Here is a 21,144-nt window from a genome sequence, read left to right on the forward strand (position 1 = left end):
TTTAAAAAGGAATGATACTCCTCATAAAATATCTGAAAAAATCTTTACTGCAATTTCTTTTGTTTTTTTGGGGGGGAGGGGTGGTCATAAATTAGGTGAGGAGTTCCCCCTTTGCTAAAGATACATTAGTGCTGCTTGTGCTGCTGAGAGTCAGTAAAGGCCAAAGCTGGTGCTGAGATAGTGGCAGAGGATGAAAAACCTTCTAAAGTCTGGTTATTAAAGTGTCTTATCAAAGACAATGAGAGCTTTGGATCTGGGCTCCCAGGGAGCTGGTATTTCCCTCTGAGAGCTGTTGCCTTTTCTCCCATGCTGTCTCCAGCTCACTGGGCACTGGCTTCTCAATTAAGCGTCCAGCCCAGACAGCAGAACTGCTGGATCCATTTCCTCCCTGTGAAACAGACTCAGAAACTCTTGCATTTCTTCACTTTTTGGCCTGAATCACATCTTCCTCAGGGCACAGATTAGGAGGAAGCAGGGCTGTCTGGGTGCTGTGCAGCATCACAACTTCTTCACCAGCACAAGGAAAGCTTCTGCAGGCTGTAATTAATTCATTCTGGGTACCAATACTGTCAGGAGGAAATTCAGAGAGGAAATAACCTGCTTGAAGTTGTGCTCAGGGAAAACAGAGAGGGATAAGGGTGAGAGATACCAAAGGTGGGAAAACAAGGTTCAATACGATGACTTCAGCCATCGGAACATCAATGTCCCTGGAAAGCTTGCATCCTGTTTATCCCTGGTCTGGAAGTACAGAGGGATTTGCTGAGTTTGGATTGCTTTCTGTTCTTAATTAAAGACTCACATGACCTTTATTGAAACTTAAATTACTGTATGTCAAAGCACTTGGCACAGAAGAAACTACCTTGCCATGAAAAGAAAAACATTGACATCAGAGAGATGGTAGATAATAGCTGTAGCTTATTGTTATCATGTTTTTATTTCTTGCTGGAATTATTAAAAAAGGTCTAGAAATGAATTTTGAGTGTGAAGGAGGGAAAATGCTTCCTGTAATGGTAAAGTTCTTGAATAGATAACCTTAAACCACTTCAAAAAGTGGTTGTTCAATGTTCCAAAAGATATTCTTTAATTTCCAAAATGAAAAGTTTTCCTTTGTTATAGTTATGGTTTCCTAAAATTTCAAATAAAAATGTATCTATAATCTACTTAAGGAAAAATAACAGACTCACTGAAGTTTAAAAATGGGATGCAATTCTAGCCACAGAACTAAACTGTTTTTCTCTCTTCTTACTCTTGTTATCTTCTGTCCCCTCTCTCTTCTTTGACAGTGTTCAAGAGAAAGGGAGATGAAAGAGGTGAATTTTTTAGCTTTAATATTTCAGAGTAAAGTTTAACACATGGCAGTCTACAGTTTACTAAAAAGCTCTTTGAATTAGTTTCTCTGCGTTCTTACAAGTTTTTACCATGGGAAAAGTGAGGGATATTTGATTTTGCATTTGGAATCAATATCCAAATAAGTAGACCCTCAAAGTTTTTGCATCCCATCTCACAATCCTTAAAATATATTCAAATCATCTTTTCTGATGAAAGCTTCTAAATCATCATTTTTCCTTCTCAGTTTTTCTCACAGACATCCATCTTTCTCTTTCTTACCAATCCACTGCCACTTCATGTTCAAAAAAAATTTGCCATGGTTATGCAAAATCCCTTAAGAGATGTCATGAAAAAGAGATGTCATCAAGTGATAATAGTTCAAAAAACAATGTGCAATGTCTGCCTTGCCAGAAAAGGGGCTGACCAAGTCTACCAGGCAAAGAAAGGGGAAGCAGGATGAATCTGCAAGAAAAGTGTAGGGCTGACTGCCTCTCAATCCTTCCACATGATAAATTTGAAGTTAAACTAAGCAAAAGAAATAACAGAACCCAAGTGATCCTTCCCTCCACTGGCCTTCTGAGAATTACTTGATGGCAGCACTTACGGAGAGCAGCTGTTTCTAAGTGCTCTGTAGTAGTAACATTTGTGTATCATTCCACAAAGACACGTCAAAGGATTTATAATACCTGTAACGTGCCTTTCTGCTGACCTTTCCCAGGCTGGTTTGGTATTTATCATGGAAGGATTTTCTGAAATGACTGATGTATTTGGATATTGTTTGCATAACCAGACGAGGAGAAGGTGTCACGTTGTTGGCAGGAGAAGGACAAGAGCAGAGGGAGAATCACGGGTTTCCTTGGAACAAGTGACTTGTGCTGTTTGAACTCATCCAGTCCTGCAAGGGAAGTCTAGACACCTTAGAACATTTTTTGGTGCCAGGTTGATGGAGCTTGCCAAGGATGGCACTGCTAGTGGAAAGACAGTGTCCTTCTGACATAATATTGAGGAAGGCAACTGGATGATGGATTTCATTCAGGGCAGGTTGCCGGGTTACCCATAAAGTGACCCCCCAGGTAATACCAGTTGTTTCCCATATCACACATTCTCTGTGCCAATAAAAGGCACCACAGACATGTTTCAGCTGCCCCAGGTGTGCCCCTTGGAGACTGGGATGAATAAAAGTCCAAGTGATTATCTCAGAAGTGGTAGAGGGTTTTTCAGGTTAATTTCTCTGTTATCTTTGTGTTTTACTGTGATCCATGGCTGTTTGTTTTTTTGTCCACAGTTATTCAGTTCCGTGGAGTTTGGCAGAAGATGGCTGCTTCTTCATGAGGGAGTTACACCAAACAGGTTCTACTGGTAAGAGCAAAACCCTCGTCCTGATTTCCTTGACACAACTTCCCCCCACACACAGAGGTGTTGGAATGAGGTCTTGAAGGCAGCGTGGCTGAATACAGTCTGCACTGCTGATTTGTTGAGATTAGTCTAGAATTGGTATGAAAGAGGCATTATGTGTTTATATGACATTAAAGTGCTGGGTCTTTGATCTGAGAATGATGCAGAACTGAAGTATATTGAATAATAGTCTGGGGAAAGCATTGATTTAGGATGGGAGAATGAAGAGTTCAGTCTGGTCCTGCTACAATTAAGGGACAAAGCCTCAAGTCTTGGAGGACACCAGCATGCCTGCCACAGATAGACATCCTCTAGTGCCTGGTGTTGTGCTTTTAATTACTGTTAGACCTTAGTCCTTGAAAGTGAGCATGCTGCCACTAGACAGAAATCAGTGTAACTTTGACTTACATGGAAAAGAAAGCTGAGAGATGAAGGAGATGCCGAACTATTTTTTCTCTGCAAACATGGTTGTATAGTCCAAATCAAAGATAAGGTTTTCTTGTGTTTTGGTGTAAATCTGTGGGACTTCTCATCGACTCCTTATGGAGGCATTAGTCTGCCTGTGAGCAGAAATGGGCTTATGTCCTGTGAATATGCCTTTAGAAGAGAAGCTTTTGATAAAATAGTCATCTTGAAATCAGGAGGAGCTGAACCCAGTGATTAAAATGAACTTCTATACTATAAATTTATGTCAGACCCACAGGTTTTGAACATAGCAAGATTCATGACTGGTTTAGTCAAATATTTTCTTTTAATTTATAAAAGAAGGGAGAGCTCTAGGTCAAATTTACTTCTAAAGTTGAATTTATGTTTGGTCTGCAAAGAATATGCCAGAGATTTTGTTTGCTGCCTCTGCTTTTTAATCCTTTCTCAGAACCTGTGTTAGCTGAAGCTAATGCAAGCCAAATTCCATTTTTAACTTAAACTCATTTCTGTGGGAGCATCTGTATAGAAGTCACATGTGTGTTTATATCACTATTTCTTTCCCACAGAACTCCTAACAGGGGCTCAAAATGTCAGACACAAACACAGAGTGATACACATCCTCTTTTTTTTTTTTTTTTTTTTCTGGGCTAATAAAAGGAGAAAGTCATAGAAATCTGGGTACCTTTGTCTGGGTACAAAATCTGGGTAATTTTGTCTTTGAGACAAAAACTTGTAATCCAACCAAATTGTGATTGCTGAAGGGGCTCAGAGGGCTGGAAAGGCTGTCCCTGTTCCTGGATCCCCATGTCCTGTATAGTACTCCAAGCCTTTTGAAGTTGCCTGTCATTGCTTACAGTTCTGGTTTATTGGGAAATGAGCTGATGAACGCCTACAATAGGAAAAAAGATGAAGTTATAATTTTCCCTTTCTGTGGAGCTCAAACTTTGAAGACCTCTCGGAAACTAATAAATAAAGGAACTTAGGCTTGGAACTTCAAAGGCAAAGAACAAGTTAAAAGATGAAAAAAAATGTTCCAACCACCCATCTAATTTCCTTACAGCCATTCACCAAGCATGAAACTGCAAGCCTGTATTTTCACCTTGAACAGAATTCCCATTGCATAACACACCTCAGAGTAAGCTAGGCTGTACTTCTGCTGTCAAAAGTGAAAATAATACAATTTGTGGAGGCACTGTTGCATCTCATTCTGTATTTATGATGATCATAATGACCCTAGGACAAAAAGAATACTTTTAGCTGCAATTCTGCGGACACTGTCTGTCCTCAAGCACATCCACAGCAGAAAACAGCTGTGCACGTGTGACTGAGAACACCACAGAGAGCAACACTGGGCTATAATATGCATTTCCATTCTGTGCAGCCAGGTACAGCAGCACTGGAATGCTGGATCAGAAGGGAAGCCCTTTGCACCTCAATGCATGGTCACAGTTGACTCCCCATGTAAGAAAAGCAAAAGGGAACTGGGGCCCAAGAGGCTGCAGGAGTACAGCTGAAATCCAGATTTCTGCAGCACCATCTCTGTAGCCAGTGCTGGTGTACAAGTTGGGTAAAGCCTTGCTCAGTGCCCCATGATTTGTTGTTTGGGCATCTTAAATTTATTATTACGTTTTAGCTTGTAAATATGCAGTGCATCAACCTGAAAAGTAAGAAGAATGACTTTGCTTATTCTTAAGAGTAGAAATAGTGAAGTAAAATGTCCTAGATTCACAACTTAGAGCAGAACGTGGGGATACTCTCTCCTCTTCCTGGTGCTTTATCTAAATCAAATGTCTTTGAAGGGATCAACCAGGACACAGCTGTACTGGGCAGAGAATGAGGGGAATATTCTGATATCTAAGGAAGGCTGAGGAGTAGCTTTAGTATAGATTGCTTCCAGTACTCTCTAAACTAGGACATCTCTAAAATGGGAGACACAAAGCAAGGCCTCTGGCATCAGGTCTTCTTGAGGCTGCAGTTAGTTATGCTGCTTGTTTTGACAGGGAAGGGGCACCTGGAAGACTTTAAAGACTTTTACATGGACTTGAATGGTTGATGAAAGCAAAGATGCATTTTCCTGATTGCTCACTGATATTTCCATTGCCATTTTAGTCTGTCATGTTGTCTTGTAAATGGCTTTTGGGTCACGCAAGAGTCTTGTGAATAAACTCCTCTGGGCTTGCTCATTTTAGCCTTGAGAAGGCTCTACCTGCAAACACTGCCAGAGAAGCTGTAGTGTCTTTTACAGCTGCATTTCTTGTATCTGTTGCCAGGAGAATTTTCTTCTTTATTTGCTTGTTTTTGGCTGCTCTGTGCAACACCTCTTCCTCCTACCACTCCAGGAAAATTTGAAGCTCTGAAGAAAAACAGTCTGATGATTACTACATAACTTACTTAACTCATTACTTACATTACTACATAACTCTGAGAAAACACTCTTTGTAGTGTAGACACAACTCAGCTCCTTGTAGCCTGCATGTACATTTTATTCTTGCATCCTCTGTTTCATTAGGAGGAGTCATTAGTATGGAAATAGAGTATTTTTTATTCAAAGCTCTTCTGTTCCTCCTTTTCATTCTTCCACCTGCAGCTCTAAGTGATGCCCTGACATCCACACCTGTGATGAAAGAGGTATAATGTCATTGTATGAAAGGAGGTATCAGATGGGAGATGAGCAGATGAAAACCTTTAAAACACCTTTAAAAGGAGAGGTGACTGGAGACTTCTCGTCTTAAAAACCTCCAGGAAAAAACAAAATAAAACAGAGGCTGAGAAAAGGGATCTGTAATTTTCTACCTCATTAAAAGGTTGTTAGGACACACTTGTGGCTGGGCAGGCTTTAGTGATGGGCTACTCTAACTGACATCTCCAATAATTTCTGTAATTTGGGTATCATCACCTATCTGTGTGTATAATCCAGGGATGTGGAAGTGCTGTGCTGAGCAAAATGTTCTCCACTCAGAGAGTCAACCCCACATTATGTGTCAGGTAGAGACTTGGAAGAATCCACACTGCATACAAGCCCAAGGCACAGCAGTTGTGCACTGTATCAACAACTTTCATGTTTTTTATTATTTTTCTGGCAGCTTCTTGAGATTTTGCTGTTAAATGTACTGTGACAGAAAAATGCCTGAAAGTTATCAAGGTCCTTGGTAATTCTGGAACTGTGCTCTGTGAAAATACCCTAATTACTAGGAAGGAGTACTCTAAGCAATATTAATTCAGCAGTGTAATACTGAAACAAGTTAATATACATGGATTATTGCTGATAGCACAATGTTTACTAATGTAGTTGGCATTAGGGAAAGAGAATGCAGTAGATCCTAGTTGAAAGAGTTGAATAAAAATACTTAATTTAAATACTTCTGAGTTTATTTTTTCTGATACTTGGTGATTTTTGGCATATGTTGCTATTGTGGAATTTTGCTGGTGTAGATGCTGCTTTTTACTAAATACAAATGTGATCACAAGTGGTGATCACTGGGAATTACATTGCTTTTTTCTTCCTTTTTTAGAGTGGTTCAGTCATCTAGTCAGAGTTCAGCAGTGATACTTTGGGACTTGCAAATCCAAACATTCATTCAGGCAGAAAAACTGCTCTAAGTGCAAAATGCAGACATTTGTTGGTCATTAAAGCCAGGTTTTTATTCTGGTCCTCAGATCAAGTCATGCCTTCCACTCGAAATTACTTCCTAAAAGTCAGTAAGTCAAGGCATCACAATTAGAGCTGGCCACCCCCAAAAAAAGGTATATATATATGTATATATATATATATATATGTATATATATATATATATATAAAGGTTAAAAATATCATAAAATTTCTCAAAATGTTTTTAATCAAAATGAGACATTTTTCTGAAAAGACTCTCATCTAATTCTAATAAAAATCTAACCCTGAGAAGCTTGGAGGGGGAGGAAAGAAATAAAATAAAATAATAAAGGTGTCTAAACATAAAATGAACAATAGAAAAGCCCAACTAGTAAATTAGATCATCAAGCTACAGTCATCATCTCTATCAGTGGTATTGATTTTATTTTTTTACTTGAGTGTTGCACCCAGACAAGCAAGTAGGAGAAATACAAAATTAATAGCACTCCATACTTCAAGGAGATTGGAAGGCTGTAATACCAAGAGGGCTGGAGCACTTCCCCTGTGAGGCTGAGACACCTGGGGATGTTCATTCTGGAGAAGAGAAGGCTCTGGGGAGATATTAGAGCCCCTTCCTGAGCCTGAAAAGGGCTAGGAGAGAGTCCTTTGCCAAGGGCAGGGAGCAATAAGACAAGGGGTGTTGGCTTCCAGATGAAAAAGAGCAGATCTAGATTATATTTTGGGAGGAAATTCTTCACTTTTGGGGTGGTGGGGCACAGGTTGCCCAGAGAAGCTGTGGAAGTTGGAAGTGTTGAAGGCCAGGTTGGATGGGGCTTTGAGCAACCTGATTTGTGGAAGGTGTCCCTGCCCATGGCAGGAGAACTGGAGCTAGATGATCTCTAGGATCCACTCCAACCCACAACATTTACGATTTCCAGTAGCATCACATGTCCATGATGTTAATGATTCCCTGAAGAAATTAGAGGAGATAGGTCAGTTTGGTAAGAGATGTTGCTAAGTCTCCACTCAGTCTTATGTTTTCCTGAGTATGAGCAGGAGAAGAAAATGGAGGCAAACATTGTAAAATAGTAAGTCAGCCAACTTTTCCCAACAAATCACACCAAAATATGCACACACACTGAAGGGGAGAAAAGCCTGTAAGCAGCTGGGAGGACAGATGAGTAGATAGGGCTATATTTGTGTTTCTTTTGTGAGTAGTAGCAAAGAAAGTTAATCTTCACAGTATAATTATATAGTATATATATTTTCTTTTTCAAAGGAGGCTGGAGACTGTATTTTAAAAGCTCTGACTGTGTTCACTGGAGCAGCTGAAAAAGCTGAAAATCAAGGGGATGAGGTGTCAAAGCCCTGTTAAAAACTTCATTATATTCAAGCACTTGGATAAAGCTGGGCGCACTGTCCCAGTGTTTCTGTCAGTTCTTGGCTTGGTGAGATTTGCACGCCCACCCAGGTGGGCTGAGGTAATTTAAATGCCTCAGTGCCTGGGCTGTTTACAAATGATGCTGTGTATGGCTGAACAGGACCTTTTAATCACTGCAGGGCCACGGCTGGAAGCTGATGGGAAAGATGCCAATCAAAGTGCATTGTGACAGCCTGTCCAGAAAATCATCCACTTGATCTAATACACAAGCCTTATTCAGTGGGTTGAAGAGAAGAAATTTAATTTAAAATGGTTTTTTTTCATAGCTTAAATATGATGGTTATGGGTACATGCCAGAGAAACCTGTGACAGTTTTCAGCAAGTGTGACTGAAGCAAATGTTCATCTGATTAAGGCTTTTGGGACCAAGAAGCCCCAGTCTGACTGACACATAGGTTGGTGAATTTTAGGTTTCCCAATTCAGCAGATATTTCTTAAAAAATCATCCAGAGATACTTTATAAATGAGTACAGACTCCCATGAGCTTTTTTACATGATCCACTTTCCCTCGTTAGAGTTGTGCAGAATTAGGCAGGCATCCCTTCACCATGTTCAAAATCTTGATTTGGAGGTTAATCAGTAGCAGGAGCCTGCAGTGCTGTGCAGGACCTGGAGTGTGTCAGTCTCCTGCAGGCATTGGGCTGAGCAGCTGATTTCTCTGTGTGCCCCTATAAAGGACAGACCTTGGGAAGGTGAAGCCGTGCACAGGTAAGTCCCCTGTGGATTTGTCCAGATCTGTGCCAGGGAGGTTGCACTGCTGTGTTCTCCTGTGTGTTTAATGAGCAGCATCCTGTGCTAGCAGAGCTGGCTTTCCATTCCTGCTCCAACTCATTTGCTGGCCTGACTGGGCCACAGCACCACAAGATGCAAGAGACATGGTCTTAACACAGTAGGAAATTGTGATCCTGTTAGAGTGTACCAGCAGAGAAGCTGTAAATCAGGTTTTGTTCATGATATCAAGGAGGGGAGCTCAGAGGCTGTAACTAGAGGGTACTTTCCTTCTCCTTTCTCTTCAAGCCAGCTTGAAGTCTTAGGTTTCCTGCAATATATGGAAAGGAGATATAAGATTGAAGGTCTATCTTAAAATCAGAATCTACGGTTAACTGAATTTTATCCACTTAGTTTAGATCCTTGTTTAAAGACATTCCTCCCACCCTGTGTTACCAGCAATAGACAGCTACCTCCTGAGAATTTGCATCCATCTATTTCAGAGTTTTAGCTAAGTTTCCTCTCTGGAGCTTCCCACAGAGAGCTGTGGTGTTAGAGCAGCAGGGGACAGAGCTTCCTTTGCTGCTGCCCCCAAAGCTGTGGGGTATGGAGGCAGCAGAGTGTGGAAGGGTCATTATGCACTAGGGCTCTAAAAAGTGGTGGGATGGTGAGAGTAAAAGTGACTCCCCACGGCCTGAAAGTCACACCACTACCCCCAGTCACCTACTCACCTATTTCAGCTGATTTCTGGGTCAGTGCTGCGAGGTGGCACAACCAGGAGAAGCTGGGCTTCACTCACTGCGCTGCTGTTTTCTGTCAGTGCTAAAGGAGGGGTGGCAAACTGAGTAAAGCAAACCGTGGAATGGATTTGGCCCAGTGGCTGCCAGCTGAACTGCACCAAATTGTAACATTTCCTGTGGCTGGACAATGTGGGAAAGAACAGTGCAGAGGTGTAGCAGGGAAAAACTAATTAAATCATGGTCAGGGGAGATTTATTAGACAGATATAAAGAAATGAAGTACTGATTTATGCCTATCTGGAATCTGTGTTTCTAAAACATGTCAGGAGGATGTTGTTGGGAGATATTAAAACTAGAAAGCAGTTTTTAAAGTATGTTCCGGGAATAGTAAAATCTGTGAAATTTCACATAATAGGGACTGAACTAAAGAAACCACAAGAATTGCCTCCCATACTAAGCTCCCTGGGGCAGATTCACTGACCTCTGCAAGCAAAAAAAGGAACAGAGAGTATCTGCAAAGTCTTCATAGAGTCAATATAGTAGTAAAGGAAAAGGAGCCTGGAGGACTCTCAGACTCTATTTTTGTCCCTGCCACATAGCAACTGTGTGATCTTGGTCAAATCAATGAGGCCTCTGTGCTCTTGACTAATCAGTGAAGTTTATCTATAAAGCTGAGAACAAAAATTTTCCTCAGCCCCTATTTCTAACTTGGTCTGCTTGTCTTGTACTTTTCCATAGGTCTTGAACAAATCAGTACCATGCAGGGAAGGTTACTTAAAGGTTGATTGTCGAGTACTTTTGTATCTTTGGACAAAAAGCTCCCTGTTCAGTGCTACATGTTACTATTTTTATGAATGGCAATTAGAATTTAGGACTGTAGAAACATCAGTGGGACCAAAAAACTGATGCTACTGAGGACAACACGAGCGTCATCCACTGTTGTTGTTTTTGTTTTCATTCTGTCCTTTAAAACAAAACCAAAAACCTGCCAATCACTGAGCTGGAGGAAGGTGTCAGTTTGTCACCATGAAGTGACAGGATATGTCCAGAGGCAGTGGAGGAGCTGGTTTTGCATTGGCAAGATTTACGATAAGGGATTCGCATGAGTGCCGAGGCTAAAGGAAGATAAATCCCTAAAGGCAAATTCTACCAATAATTGAATTACAAAGCCATTATCGTGTGCTGAACAAAGCAACTTTATAGCTTTATTGTGACAGGATAAAGCTTGTTAGAATATTTATGCTCGTAGGACAACTTTGGCATAAGGATATCTAGGAGTACATTCCCTCTTACTCATGACTGTTGTAGCTAGTTTGTCTTTCTGTGTAATGCAGTGTATGTGGAGATGGGGATTTGTTCAAATTGGGACTAGGAAGAAGGAATGCTGAGGGTCAGGAGGCATCTTAAATGTATATATATAGCTTCTTAAGAACAAAGTCATCTGCAGAATGCAGCTGAGGCACATGAGCATTTTTCATGCTGAGTAGTCAAACTGGATTTTCCAAGCAATGTGTAACTTTTGTTTCACATTTTGTTTGTGGTTGGCATTGCACCACAGCCACATCTGAGCCACTCCCACTGAGCAATGATAATCTCAAAATGGCCAGAACTGTGTGGATCTCCTTCCATCCACCTTAGCAGAGACCTGCTGTTATGTCATTTGTCTGCCAGCCTTTGCTGCATGAACAAATCATACTTGTTTACCCCCAGAGCAGATGAGGTGAGGAATGTTCACAGGAGTCCTGATTCTGCATTTGGTCACTTCCTCTGAGACATGGGAAAGCTGCATAAGTCCTCTGTGTCCATATAAAGAATGAGGGACATTCACACTGGCTCTGTCTGTGAAAAGGACATGGTAGCATTTGGCATTCTGGGCCATTTGCCTCCAAGATTCTGTAAAATAACAATGTCTTCTACTGCCTGTTTAAAAAGATGTTTGATCTTGGCTGCTGTGAGCATTGTGGTACAAGAAATACGTATGAAAAGATTGCCATCGAGTTTCTTGTGTGTATAGTCCCAGATACAGTGTGCCTGTGTCTGAAGTCAAGCATCCAAAACCAAAGGCACACAAAGCAACTTTCCAGAATGCACAAATCCTTGAGATGCAGCCCTTACTGTCTGGTGTTTTCAGTTCATTGTTTATGAAAAAATGGGAGTTTGAAATTAGGTGCAGCAAGTAGAAGCTTTTGCTTTCTTCACAATGATGCCTTTTTGCAGTTCTGAGTGGTCTGACTGCCTTGCAAGCCTCATCAGTTCCCAGCATCCATAAACAATTGCCTTTGTCCCTAGAAGTGAAAAAAGATAGAAGAGGTGGAAACCCCAGGGTAACAGGGTCTCTATTGAATTTTCTTGGCTCAGAGGAGCTGACAGGCCAAGGAAGCCAAGGTTTTAGAAATGTTTCAGACAGAGAAGATGGCAAGGGGCTGGTCACTACAGAAATATGCCAACTAGCATTTACTGTGCAATGGGCAGTGCCAGGCTGCTTTTGTTTAGTTCAGCCTAGTTCTAAACCAGGGGATGATTTGGGGTCTTTTCCCTGTGCTGCTTCTCACGGTGGATGAAGAATCTGCATTCAGGGCAATTGCTGTGCTGCAGACACTGGTATCGATTTGTGAGCCTCTCAAGTGCAGATAACTACTTAGCAGGCTTGATAGTGATTAAAATTTTAGGAAGCAACTTTGTAATAGGGCCATGGGGGTCCTAAATTTTTCAAAATGTAAGCATCTTCAGTGTAAAGGCAGCAGGGTCACTGCCTTGCACTCCCCCTTTGGCTCTTCTAACTCCTCCTTTTCCCAAAAGATTTTTTTCTTTTTCTTTTCTTTTCCTTTTTCCCTTTTTCAGAATGTCCAGACAATTATACTAACAAAACACTAAAAGTTAATCACAAAACTACAATAAGCCCCATTCAAGAGAAAGCGTTGCAAGGATATCCCTGGTGTCCTGAAGTTTCTGGGAGTATTGCAGAAAGCCTGAGATTAAAGGGACGGACAAAGGACATGCTGGCATTTTACCACAAAGTGAAAACATAGAGACAAGAAGAAAAGCTTGTGGATATATGAGTGCTTGGTGTTTGAGAGCAGATGCTGAAAGGGAAGAACGGATTTGAGAAATATGAGGAGAAAGCACTGCCAGCACAGCGAACAGAAGTTGCTCGGAAGAGGGAATGGTAAATTTGGTGCTATTGTTTATTTTAAGAGAGATTTCTGAGAGAAACCAGTAGCTGAGTGAGTCCCAGAATGTTGTTCATGTGTACTCCTGTCCTTTTTAGGGGGCTTGTTCTTTCAGCTGTTGGACACACAGCACTCCTCCTTGTCTACCTCGTGCAGCATTGCATTGCCCATGTTGCATTGCCCATGTGCACAAAAGATAATAAAGTACAGTGGGCACTTGTATTGAGTTAGAAACACTGAGTTTGAGGCTTTGGTGCTCTCTTTGGGCTAATCCAGCATGTAGTTTGATTCTTCCACATGTGAAGCTTTTTTTTTTTTTTGATCATTCTATCTTTGGTTTAAGAACCGGTCTGGTCAGGAATGGAATTTCTTTGTAATTAGTTATTAATACTTTTTCACACTGATGGCATTGGTTTAAAACTGTTCTTAATAATACTCAGGCTTTTAGAAGTACGTTGACTTTCTCAGCTTCTAAGGATAATGTTTTTTGGTTTTTTTCCCCAGCCAAATGTAAAAGACAAGAAAACCCACTGACAGAATAGCTGGATGCTTGGTGGTGTTGTGATTGATGTGGTAGACATACTAAAAATCCAAGAATTCTGACATATATCCTACAGTTCCTACTATTTTTTTTTCTAGTAGATGTTTTAGGAACAGATTGTCCTATGCAAGTAAAAGGATATGTCTGTCTTCTAGAGAGAGCATGTTCTCAGGGGCAGTACAACCAAAAGCAGAATATTTATCTCCTGTATACGCTCACTGTGGTCAATATTGTATTTCCGAATGTCTCTTAGGCCTTCTATATGTCCTAGAGTAAATAATAAGGCTGATGAAAGCTGTATAAAACATTTCTCAGAAAGAGGACTGCTCAGAACATTCAATTACCCCTTTAATTGCAGTCCACAGCTCATCCATAATTTGTGTTTTTAAAATTAGGTAATAAACATATTTCAGGTCTGTTGTGTTTCCTACTTTGGGACATGTGATCACATGTAGGTGTCCAGACATCTTAAATTTGATGGAGACAAACATGCCTTTCTAGGATAAATTCTTCTCATAAAGTCATATCTAACACTGTTCAGCTGATCCACAGTGCAGAGCTGCCTGTTTCATCTCTCTGCCTGCAAAGAGAGCTGAGCGGGACTAGTTGAGAGTTAAATATCTGTGATGTATAACTGGGTAAAATGAATATTACTTTATGTGGCTTTTCAGCTGGTGTGGAGAGATGTATAAAGGAATATCCTAGGGCTGCCATGGAACAAGACAGCATGATCCAAAAGAGATGTGACATTACAAAAATGCTGGTCAGTAAGCTCTCAGCAGAATCCAGATGGAAGTGATATGTTTCTGGCTGTCAGCTCTCTACAGTTAATATTGATTTGAGCAGATGTGTATATGTATTTTGCCTGTTCTTTACAACAGATTTTTCATGTTGGCATTTAATATTATGAGCTTGACCATGACCTTGTGCTGTCACAAATAAATTAAGCCTGTTATACATCAAAGCAAGGAAATGTGTATTTTCTAAGGTAGAGAGAAAGACCTGGCAGATAGGAAGTCATGGATATGGCTCTTGACTATACCTCAGGTGTCCTATTTGACTTCAGGAGTTTCCTCCTCTGGACCTTACTTTTCATCTTTGTCATCACATTTCTAAGTTGCAGGGTTAGGGGACATCAAAAGGAAGGAAGTCCTGGAGATTTATCACCAGCTGTGTTTCAGCTGTCCTTGTTCTGCACCCCTTGGGACAGTTGATGGCTTCATTCTCCCTTGAGCTGAAGCTCCTGCAGTCCCAACTCTGGCTGTTGTGGTACAAGACTAAGCAACATGCAGGTGACTACTCAGGGCTTGAGGGTCCAGATCTTTATATGCTGCTGCTCTAAGGCACCTAAGAGTTTGATATTAATTATGGCTCATAAAATTGACTGTGTTTGCCTGAGAAGATGCAAAAGATGTTTCTCTTGGGGTCAGAATAGCCCTGTGAGGAGGAATTTCACAAAATACGTGAGTGTAGACTCACATGCTTTGCTGGATGAGCACCATTTTTGCACTCTTAAGAGACAAAATACTCAAATTTGTGGAATCTATTCCTTGTTTCTTTGGAGAGTTCACATCCCTATGGAGGTGTGTGAAGTCAGGAGGAGGAATGAATTGGCAAAGCTGTTCTGTCTTCTGCAATAGCCCAGTTCCAGGTGGGCTATTCCAATATTCCAGTTCCAGTATTTAATGCCCACTTAAATAAACAAGGAATAAAGAGGAGATATGCTACCTTTGTCCTTCTGCAGTTTTGTTAGAGCTGTTTGTCACTGGCATCTGTCTATCTTGAATCGAATTCTAATCAGCAGGCCCAGAATTTTGGCCCCAATTCTGCTGATCATAGCAGGCACAATAAAAATGCCCTAGGAAAGTGCTTCCTTCCCCCCTCACTTGGTGTCAGTTACCAGGAAGCAGAGATTTTAAGTGGAAGTTGAATGTTCAGGAGAATAACATCTTGCCATAAACTTTGTTAAAAATGGAGAAGAGGTAAAAGCAATGCTGGCTCAGAGTATTTTCTGAACTTCAGTCCCCAACAAAGGAGAACAAAACCTTTTCTAGCTAGTGAATTGCTATATATTTTGTCAAGCAAAGGTAAGGATTAATCAGGACACAGCCTTGTTACTGTTAACATTTTTATAATAGTTATTAGTTAATGCACATGATGATTAAGCACTGGAGGTGCCTCTGATTGCAGTCAGTGGGAATTGAATTAAGGTCTAAATCACTGTTTGAATCTCTCTCTTCTGATTTCCTGAAAAATAATGAGGATTTGAAGAGAACATCTAATTTGTCTATCACTGGAAATGAATTTGTGTCTTCCCTCATGCTTCTTTTAACTAGGAGGTCAGCCAGCTAACAAGAAACTGCTTGTTTAACCCTTTAAGGGTTAATCACCCAGGATTGTGGCTTGGATGACAGGATGAAGGCTGGTCAGAGATGCTGCTGAGGCAGCTGCACACTGGGATTGGCACAAAGAGCAGTCAGTGCTCCCATCATTCAGGCTGTCCATCAAACCTCTGGCCATTGGGACTCTCCCAGGGAACTGATGAGGCCACCAGTGCCAGTCCAGGGGAACCTTTGTGGAAGCAAAGTTAATTCCATAAACTCCTTACTTGCAGTGCTCAATGCCTTTACTTTGTTACTTGTTAATTCAGAGGGAACAAACAGTCATTTTCAATGTGACACTTCTTTTATTAATGGAATACTGTTTTTATTAGATCAGAAGTGATAAAATGTCTCAGGATGAAATGAGTTTTTAAAACTTCTTAATTAATGAGGGAACATTGATCATTAAGAGTGTCAGTTAAGCAAATGTGCATAAAATGTCCAATATAAAGGAACAGCTATAATTAGTATGCTGGCAAATACTATTATCCCATCAATTAAAGTCTTTCTGTATTCCACCCTGAACTGAAATGCATCCTTCTGACCAAACCAGGAGAAACCAGAATCAAAATTTCACATGCCAACAAGAACAGGAACATGTCTCCATACAGAAATAAGTGAAGGGGATAAAGAGAAATAAAGAACTCATAAGTACAATGACATTTATTAGATAAAATGGTAGAATGTCTTTAAAATACTCAAGTTCATTTTAGGGAAAACTCCAAAATTCTTTCAAAATTATTAGTTCTTATTTGTGAGTACGAGTTTATGTCCAACTAAACAGGCTCTCCTTTAAAAGCAGTATCTCAGCCATGTGTTGTTTTTAATGTCCTTGTCTATATCTGTCCTTTACAGGTCTATGATGGGGAATGGAAGAGAGGCTGACCTTGTGCACTTGGAGGCAAGGACAGTGGATGGTTGTAAGTACATCACCTTCCAAATATTGTGCTATCCTGGGCTCTCCTCATATTCTTGTAGCCATACAATAGAAATCTCACTTCTTTTAGTGATTCACTCATTTGGCATGAGAAGTTTGGCTGTTCCAAGTTAGGTCTGTCAAATGAGAAGCCTTTCCAGCAAGGCAAAAATTTGGGTTAACCAGGCTGTGAAAGGAGCTGAGGACATGGTAAGGAAGAACAGATATAAACAGTAACTTGAGGTACTACACACAACACTTCTGTTTCTTCATATATGATTTTTGTTGATAGGAACATGACACTGAAGAGAAGTTCCTTGGTTATGAAGTCTAGCTGCTGTTTGTTCAAACAGTACATAACATCACCTTGCTCACAGCTTTATAGTTTTAGCAGGGCAGGAATACTCTGCCTTAGGTACTACCTTTGAAAATACCTAATTAGAAACCTTTTAATGACCAACCTGAGTGCATTCTTCACTGTTGCTGCATGTCCTGTCATTGTCCTTCACTTTCATCAGCTCCTTTCCCTCCCTGCTTTGCCTCTTGAGGTGGGTATTTTGTGGGGGCTTTTTCTATTCCAGGAGCCTCCTTTACCTGCAACTCCAAAATATTCTCCTAATTGGCTGTAAATTCTCTCAGGCACCCTCAGCCACCTGCTGGCCTTTTCTCCTCCCATCCAGGCTTTCTCAAGGTTTATCTTTGAGCTCCACTGCCTTTGCAGATCTTTCTCCATGGATTTCTTTTCCACAACACTGGATTGCCTCAGGCAGGCATCACACTGAAAATCCAGCTACCAGAGATCGAGTCATTTTAATTCCATATTGTCTCCTCAGTAAATAGCAGTCTTCCTGCAATATAACAAGATTTTTACCATTTGTGGTACAGAAGTATTAATGATGCCTTCAATTAATTCTTTTTTAAATGGATAAAGTTCCCCCTTGAATTGTACCCTCAATGCAGTAATGCTACTTAAAATGTGCATTTTGTCATTGGAAACTTAGAAACTATCTGAAAAGTTAATTGTAAGGTAATGTGGTTTTTAACTTATGGAAATTTGGCTTGAAAGAGAATTTTTTGGAAGATGAATTTTGAAAAGAAACAGTTGCGATAGAAACCATAAAATTTTAAAGGTCTTTTCATTTGAAGATATGCAAGATTAGTGACAGTGAAAGAACATATTATCTCTATTTCTTATAATTTCTGATCTATGATTATTATTTCTCCTCTCAATTTCACTTACCTGATGTGGCAGCAAAGCTGGGAACATGAGGCTTTCTTTCCTTTTCTTGGGACATGCTAAAAGGAAATATTCTAACAGGACAGTGTCTCTTTCAGCACAAAATACTGCTGTTAGAAGTCATTAAAAGCTTGAGGTCATTGAGATGGAGCACTACAAGTGATGTTTAGGGAGCTGTGTTCTGGTGATGCATTTGAGGGATATTCTGCTCACAGCGGGCAGAGAAGGTGCCATGCTCCAAATGCCTTGAGCAGTCTTGTTTGTGTTCTTGGGCTGAAATAAGAACATTTGGCACAGCTATAGCACATATCTGAAAACATTTCTGGAGTTCCTAACAAATTAGTAAGCTTCATTGGAATTTTTAAAGTGGGAACTAAAAAACAGGTAGACAAAACTGCCTTCACTGAGGAGTCAGGAATATTAGTAAAAGTAATATATTGGGGGATAACAAATTACTGCTCATCAACCCAACACCAGTGAGAGATTATGCACACTTATACTGGCTTAGTTGTGAGGCAGCACAACTGAAGTTTTTCAATTTATTCAGTATCAGATCTAAAAAAATAAATATATCAGTGGTGTCAGACCTTCAGCCAGTGGTGACCCCTGCAAATCAGTCATTTGGATGAAACTTCTTGTAGTGAATCAGGACTCACCCACTGGCAATATAAGAAAATACGTTGGATTTTCAGTAAGTGTGTGCTCTGTTTTGCCCATGTTCCAAGGAGTGTTGGTCTCTACATAGAGGACTCTGGTGTGTAGCTGGAAGAGGTAATCTTGGAACATAGCACAGCATTTTTTGCCAGATATTTGGAAGAAGATCATAGGATTTTAAGGCCAAGACAGACAGAGGGTGTGCACATGGTCCATTGCTGTAGTTACCATGAGCAGCTTGGTACATACAGGTCTCTTGGCTGCTAGAACTTTCTTCCAAGAACCAAATGAGCCTCCTTTTCCTGCACAGAGTAATTATCACCCTCCAATGGATGAACAAACCTTTACCTCTGCAACAGAGCAGGTGTGTTTCTACCAGTGGGGTAATGGAATGAAGTGTGCTGAAGTGAGAAAAATACTTTGTTCCAGACTGAGGGTAATCTGCAAATAATTTTTCTTGGGTTTTTATGTTGTTTGGGGTTTTTTTTTATGTTCTTGCATTTATTTATTTATACTTTATTTGGAATATCTCTTTTGAGAGTTAACCAAGTGTAAAATTTCAATAAAGGGATTAAATTTGAGAAGGTAGATTTGCCAAAACAAGGCAGAGAGAAAGAAGGAAAGAAAGGGGAGTAGTATGTAAACATCCACACAATCTGTACAATAAAAGATCCTGAAGTGGAAATATACAGGCTAAGCAAAAACCTGCTGAACTAAGTGTAGATACAAAAAAGAAAACCCTCATTTTTGTGCTGGCAGCTTTTCCAGCAGAAGCTGAGTAGTACAACTGTGGCTTTAGGTGAGAAGAAGTAGAAATGTCAGCCAGGTACAGAGTCTTCCTGACTGAGTTGTTTGAGAACATCTGTCAGCAGCAACCTTATACTGGGCTCTCCTTGCTAGAACACCAGTAACTCTCCATCTCTGCTCTTTGATTGTGGTCTGTCTGTGCACTTAATTTATTGTGCTTATGCACATAATGTAAAAGGTTTGCAAGGACCAAAACAAGAGTCTCTCGGCAGGCATAAATCAGTATAACTTCAGTGGTTCTGATTTACACCTGCTGAGGATCTGGCTAGCAGTGCTGTTCCTGAGTGCACGTTCTCCCTACATTTTTTGTTTTTTTCTCTTGGAATCCAGAAAAAATGTGAACTCCTTCTGAACACACTGTGTCTCATCAAACTAGGGTGCAGGTAGTGATGAGCAAGCTGAGTACAGCCTGCTCAATTTAGTTCTGTTGGTGGAGACACATCTTCAGGGCTAATCACATAATTTCTGTTTTTCATCCTGTTGTGTAAGTTTTGGAGAGCACCATGCAAATTTTCCTTTTGTGGAATGTGATGCTTTTGTTTCTTTTTTAAAAGCTTCACGCCCAATCCATATCAATCTGGGGCTGAGAGCATGGTGGTAAAACTGATTTTTCTGGAAGAAGTTCATATGAATGTTATCTCACATTTCCATTTGTACTCTTGGGCGTCCCTGGTGTTTCACTTTGATTTTGGAACAGGATCAAAGGCAAGCCAGCAAAGTCAGCAGGAATTGTGATTTTTTATTTTATTTTATTCTATTTTTTTTAATCTGGCTTGAGGGCAACATCCCAGTAAGACAATTAATCCCCTACGGTTCTTAATCACACAATAAGCTTCTCTTTGTTACATTCACCACCACAGCCAGCAGGCAGGGTGATGGTGGAAGTTAAACCTAGGTTTGCTCAAATGCAACTTGAAGTGCTTTCAAAAGGTATAAAGTTAATGACATGTGGGGTTTCCTAAAATTAACAGGCTTATCTGATTTGAGCTTGGTAGGGTTATCTCAGTAAGGCCTGATTCAAGCTAATTAAATGGGAGGTTAATTTTTAATCAGGTGATGCCTTCTGAGGAATCCAGATGTTGGTGCAAATTAGCAAGATGGATTCCTGGAAGGCATTTGGAGACTAACTGGCTACTTATTGGCCCTTCACAGAATGGCAAAACTGACTCAGAGGATGTTTAAATGACAGTTTCTATAGACAATAGAACAGTAAAACAACTATTCCATTTATGAGCCATGCATTTCCTTTTGTAGATAAGACACCAATTTACTTAAAGTTTTTAGTTTGTTTTTTTTTTTTAAAGTATGGATGAAAGAAGCTAGGGGGTTTTCTAACATGCTGGCAAAAATTTAGAGAGCCCTGATATTTAAGAAGTAGTTGTGTTTCCTTTGCTTTTCTTCTGGTGTCCTGATTTACATAGCAGCTTTTCCTGCTGAAAGGTAATTTAGGTGCTGCTGTGATGCAGGTAACACCAGAGTCTCACCTGGGGCCAGCAGGCATGTTCTGCTTGCTGATCCACAGGGACTGAGCATCTGGCCAATAGTGCCTGAATCACAAAGTTGCACTAGTACTTTAATTTCTGTTTTCACAGAAAATTGCTGGGAAGAATGAAATAATCACTGTTGTGGAAACAATGAGTAGGCAACCTAGCCTGGCAGTCTTTTCCTAACAAAGCTACAGTGGTGAATTAATTCCCATAGTGCCCTAAACCTGTGCAGTGATTTTTTTTTTCCTGATTGTGATTAGTGTTTTTTCCTGACCATGATCAGTATTTGTCCTGACATCTGTTAGTTTCTCTAATTATAGCTTTA

General features: G+C 40.4%; 1 protein-coding gene across 2 annotated transcripts in view; it reads left to right on the top strand.

The window, feature by feature from the left end:
* Positions 1–21,144, top strand: part of SORCS1 (sortilin related VPS10 domain containing receptor 1) — a 261,844-nt gene that overhangs the window by 167,822 nt on the left and 72,878 nt on the right. For both annotated transcript variants that reach the window (XM_063405354.1, XM_063405353.1), the window contains exons 5-6: positions 2,615–2,688; positions 16,574–16,638. In XM_063405354.1, coding sequence (XP_063261424.1) covers positions 2,615–2,688; positions 16,574–16,638 — 139 coding nt within the window. The remainder of the gene's footprint in view (positions 1–2,614; positions 2,689–16,573; positions 16,639–21,144) is intronic.

The sequence above is a fragment of the Prinia subflava genome, chromosome 9, assembly GCF_021018805.1.
Source record: "Prinia subflava isolate CZ2003 ecotype Zambia chromosome 9, Cam_Psub_1.2, whole genome shotgun sequence".
Lineage (NCBI taxonomy): Eukaryota > Metazoa > Chordata > Aves > Passeriformes > Cisticolidae > Prinia > Prinia subflava.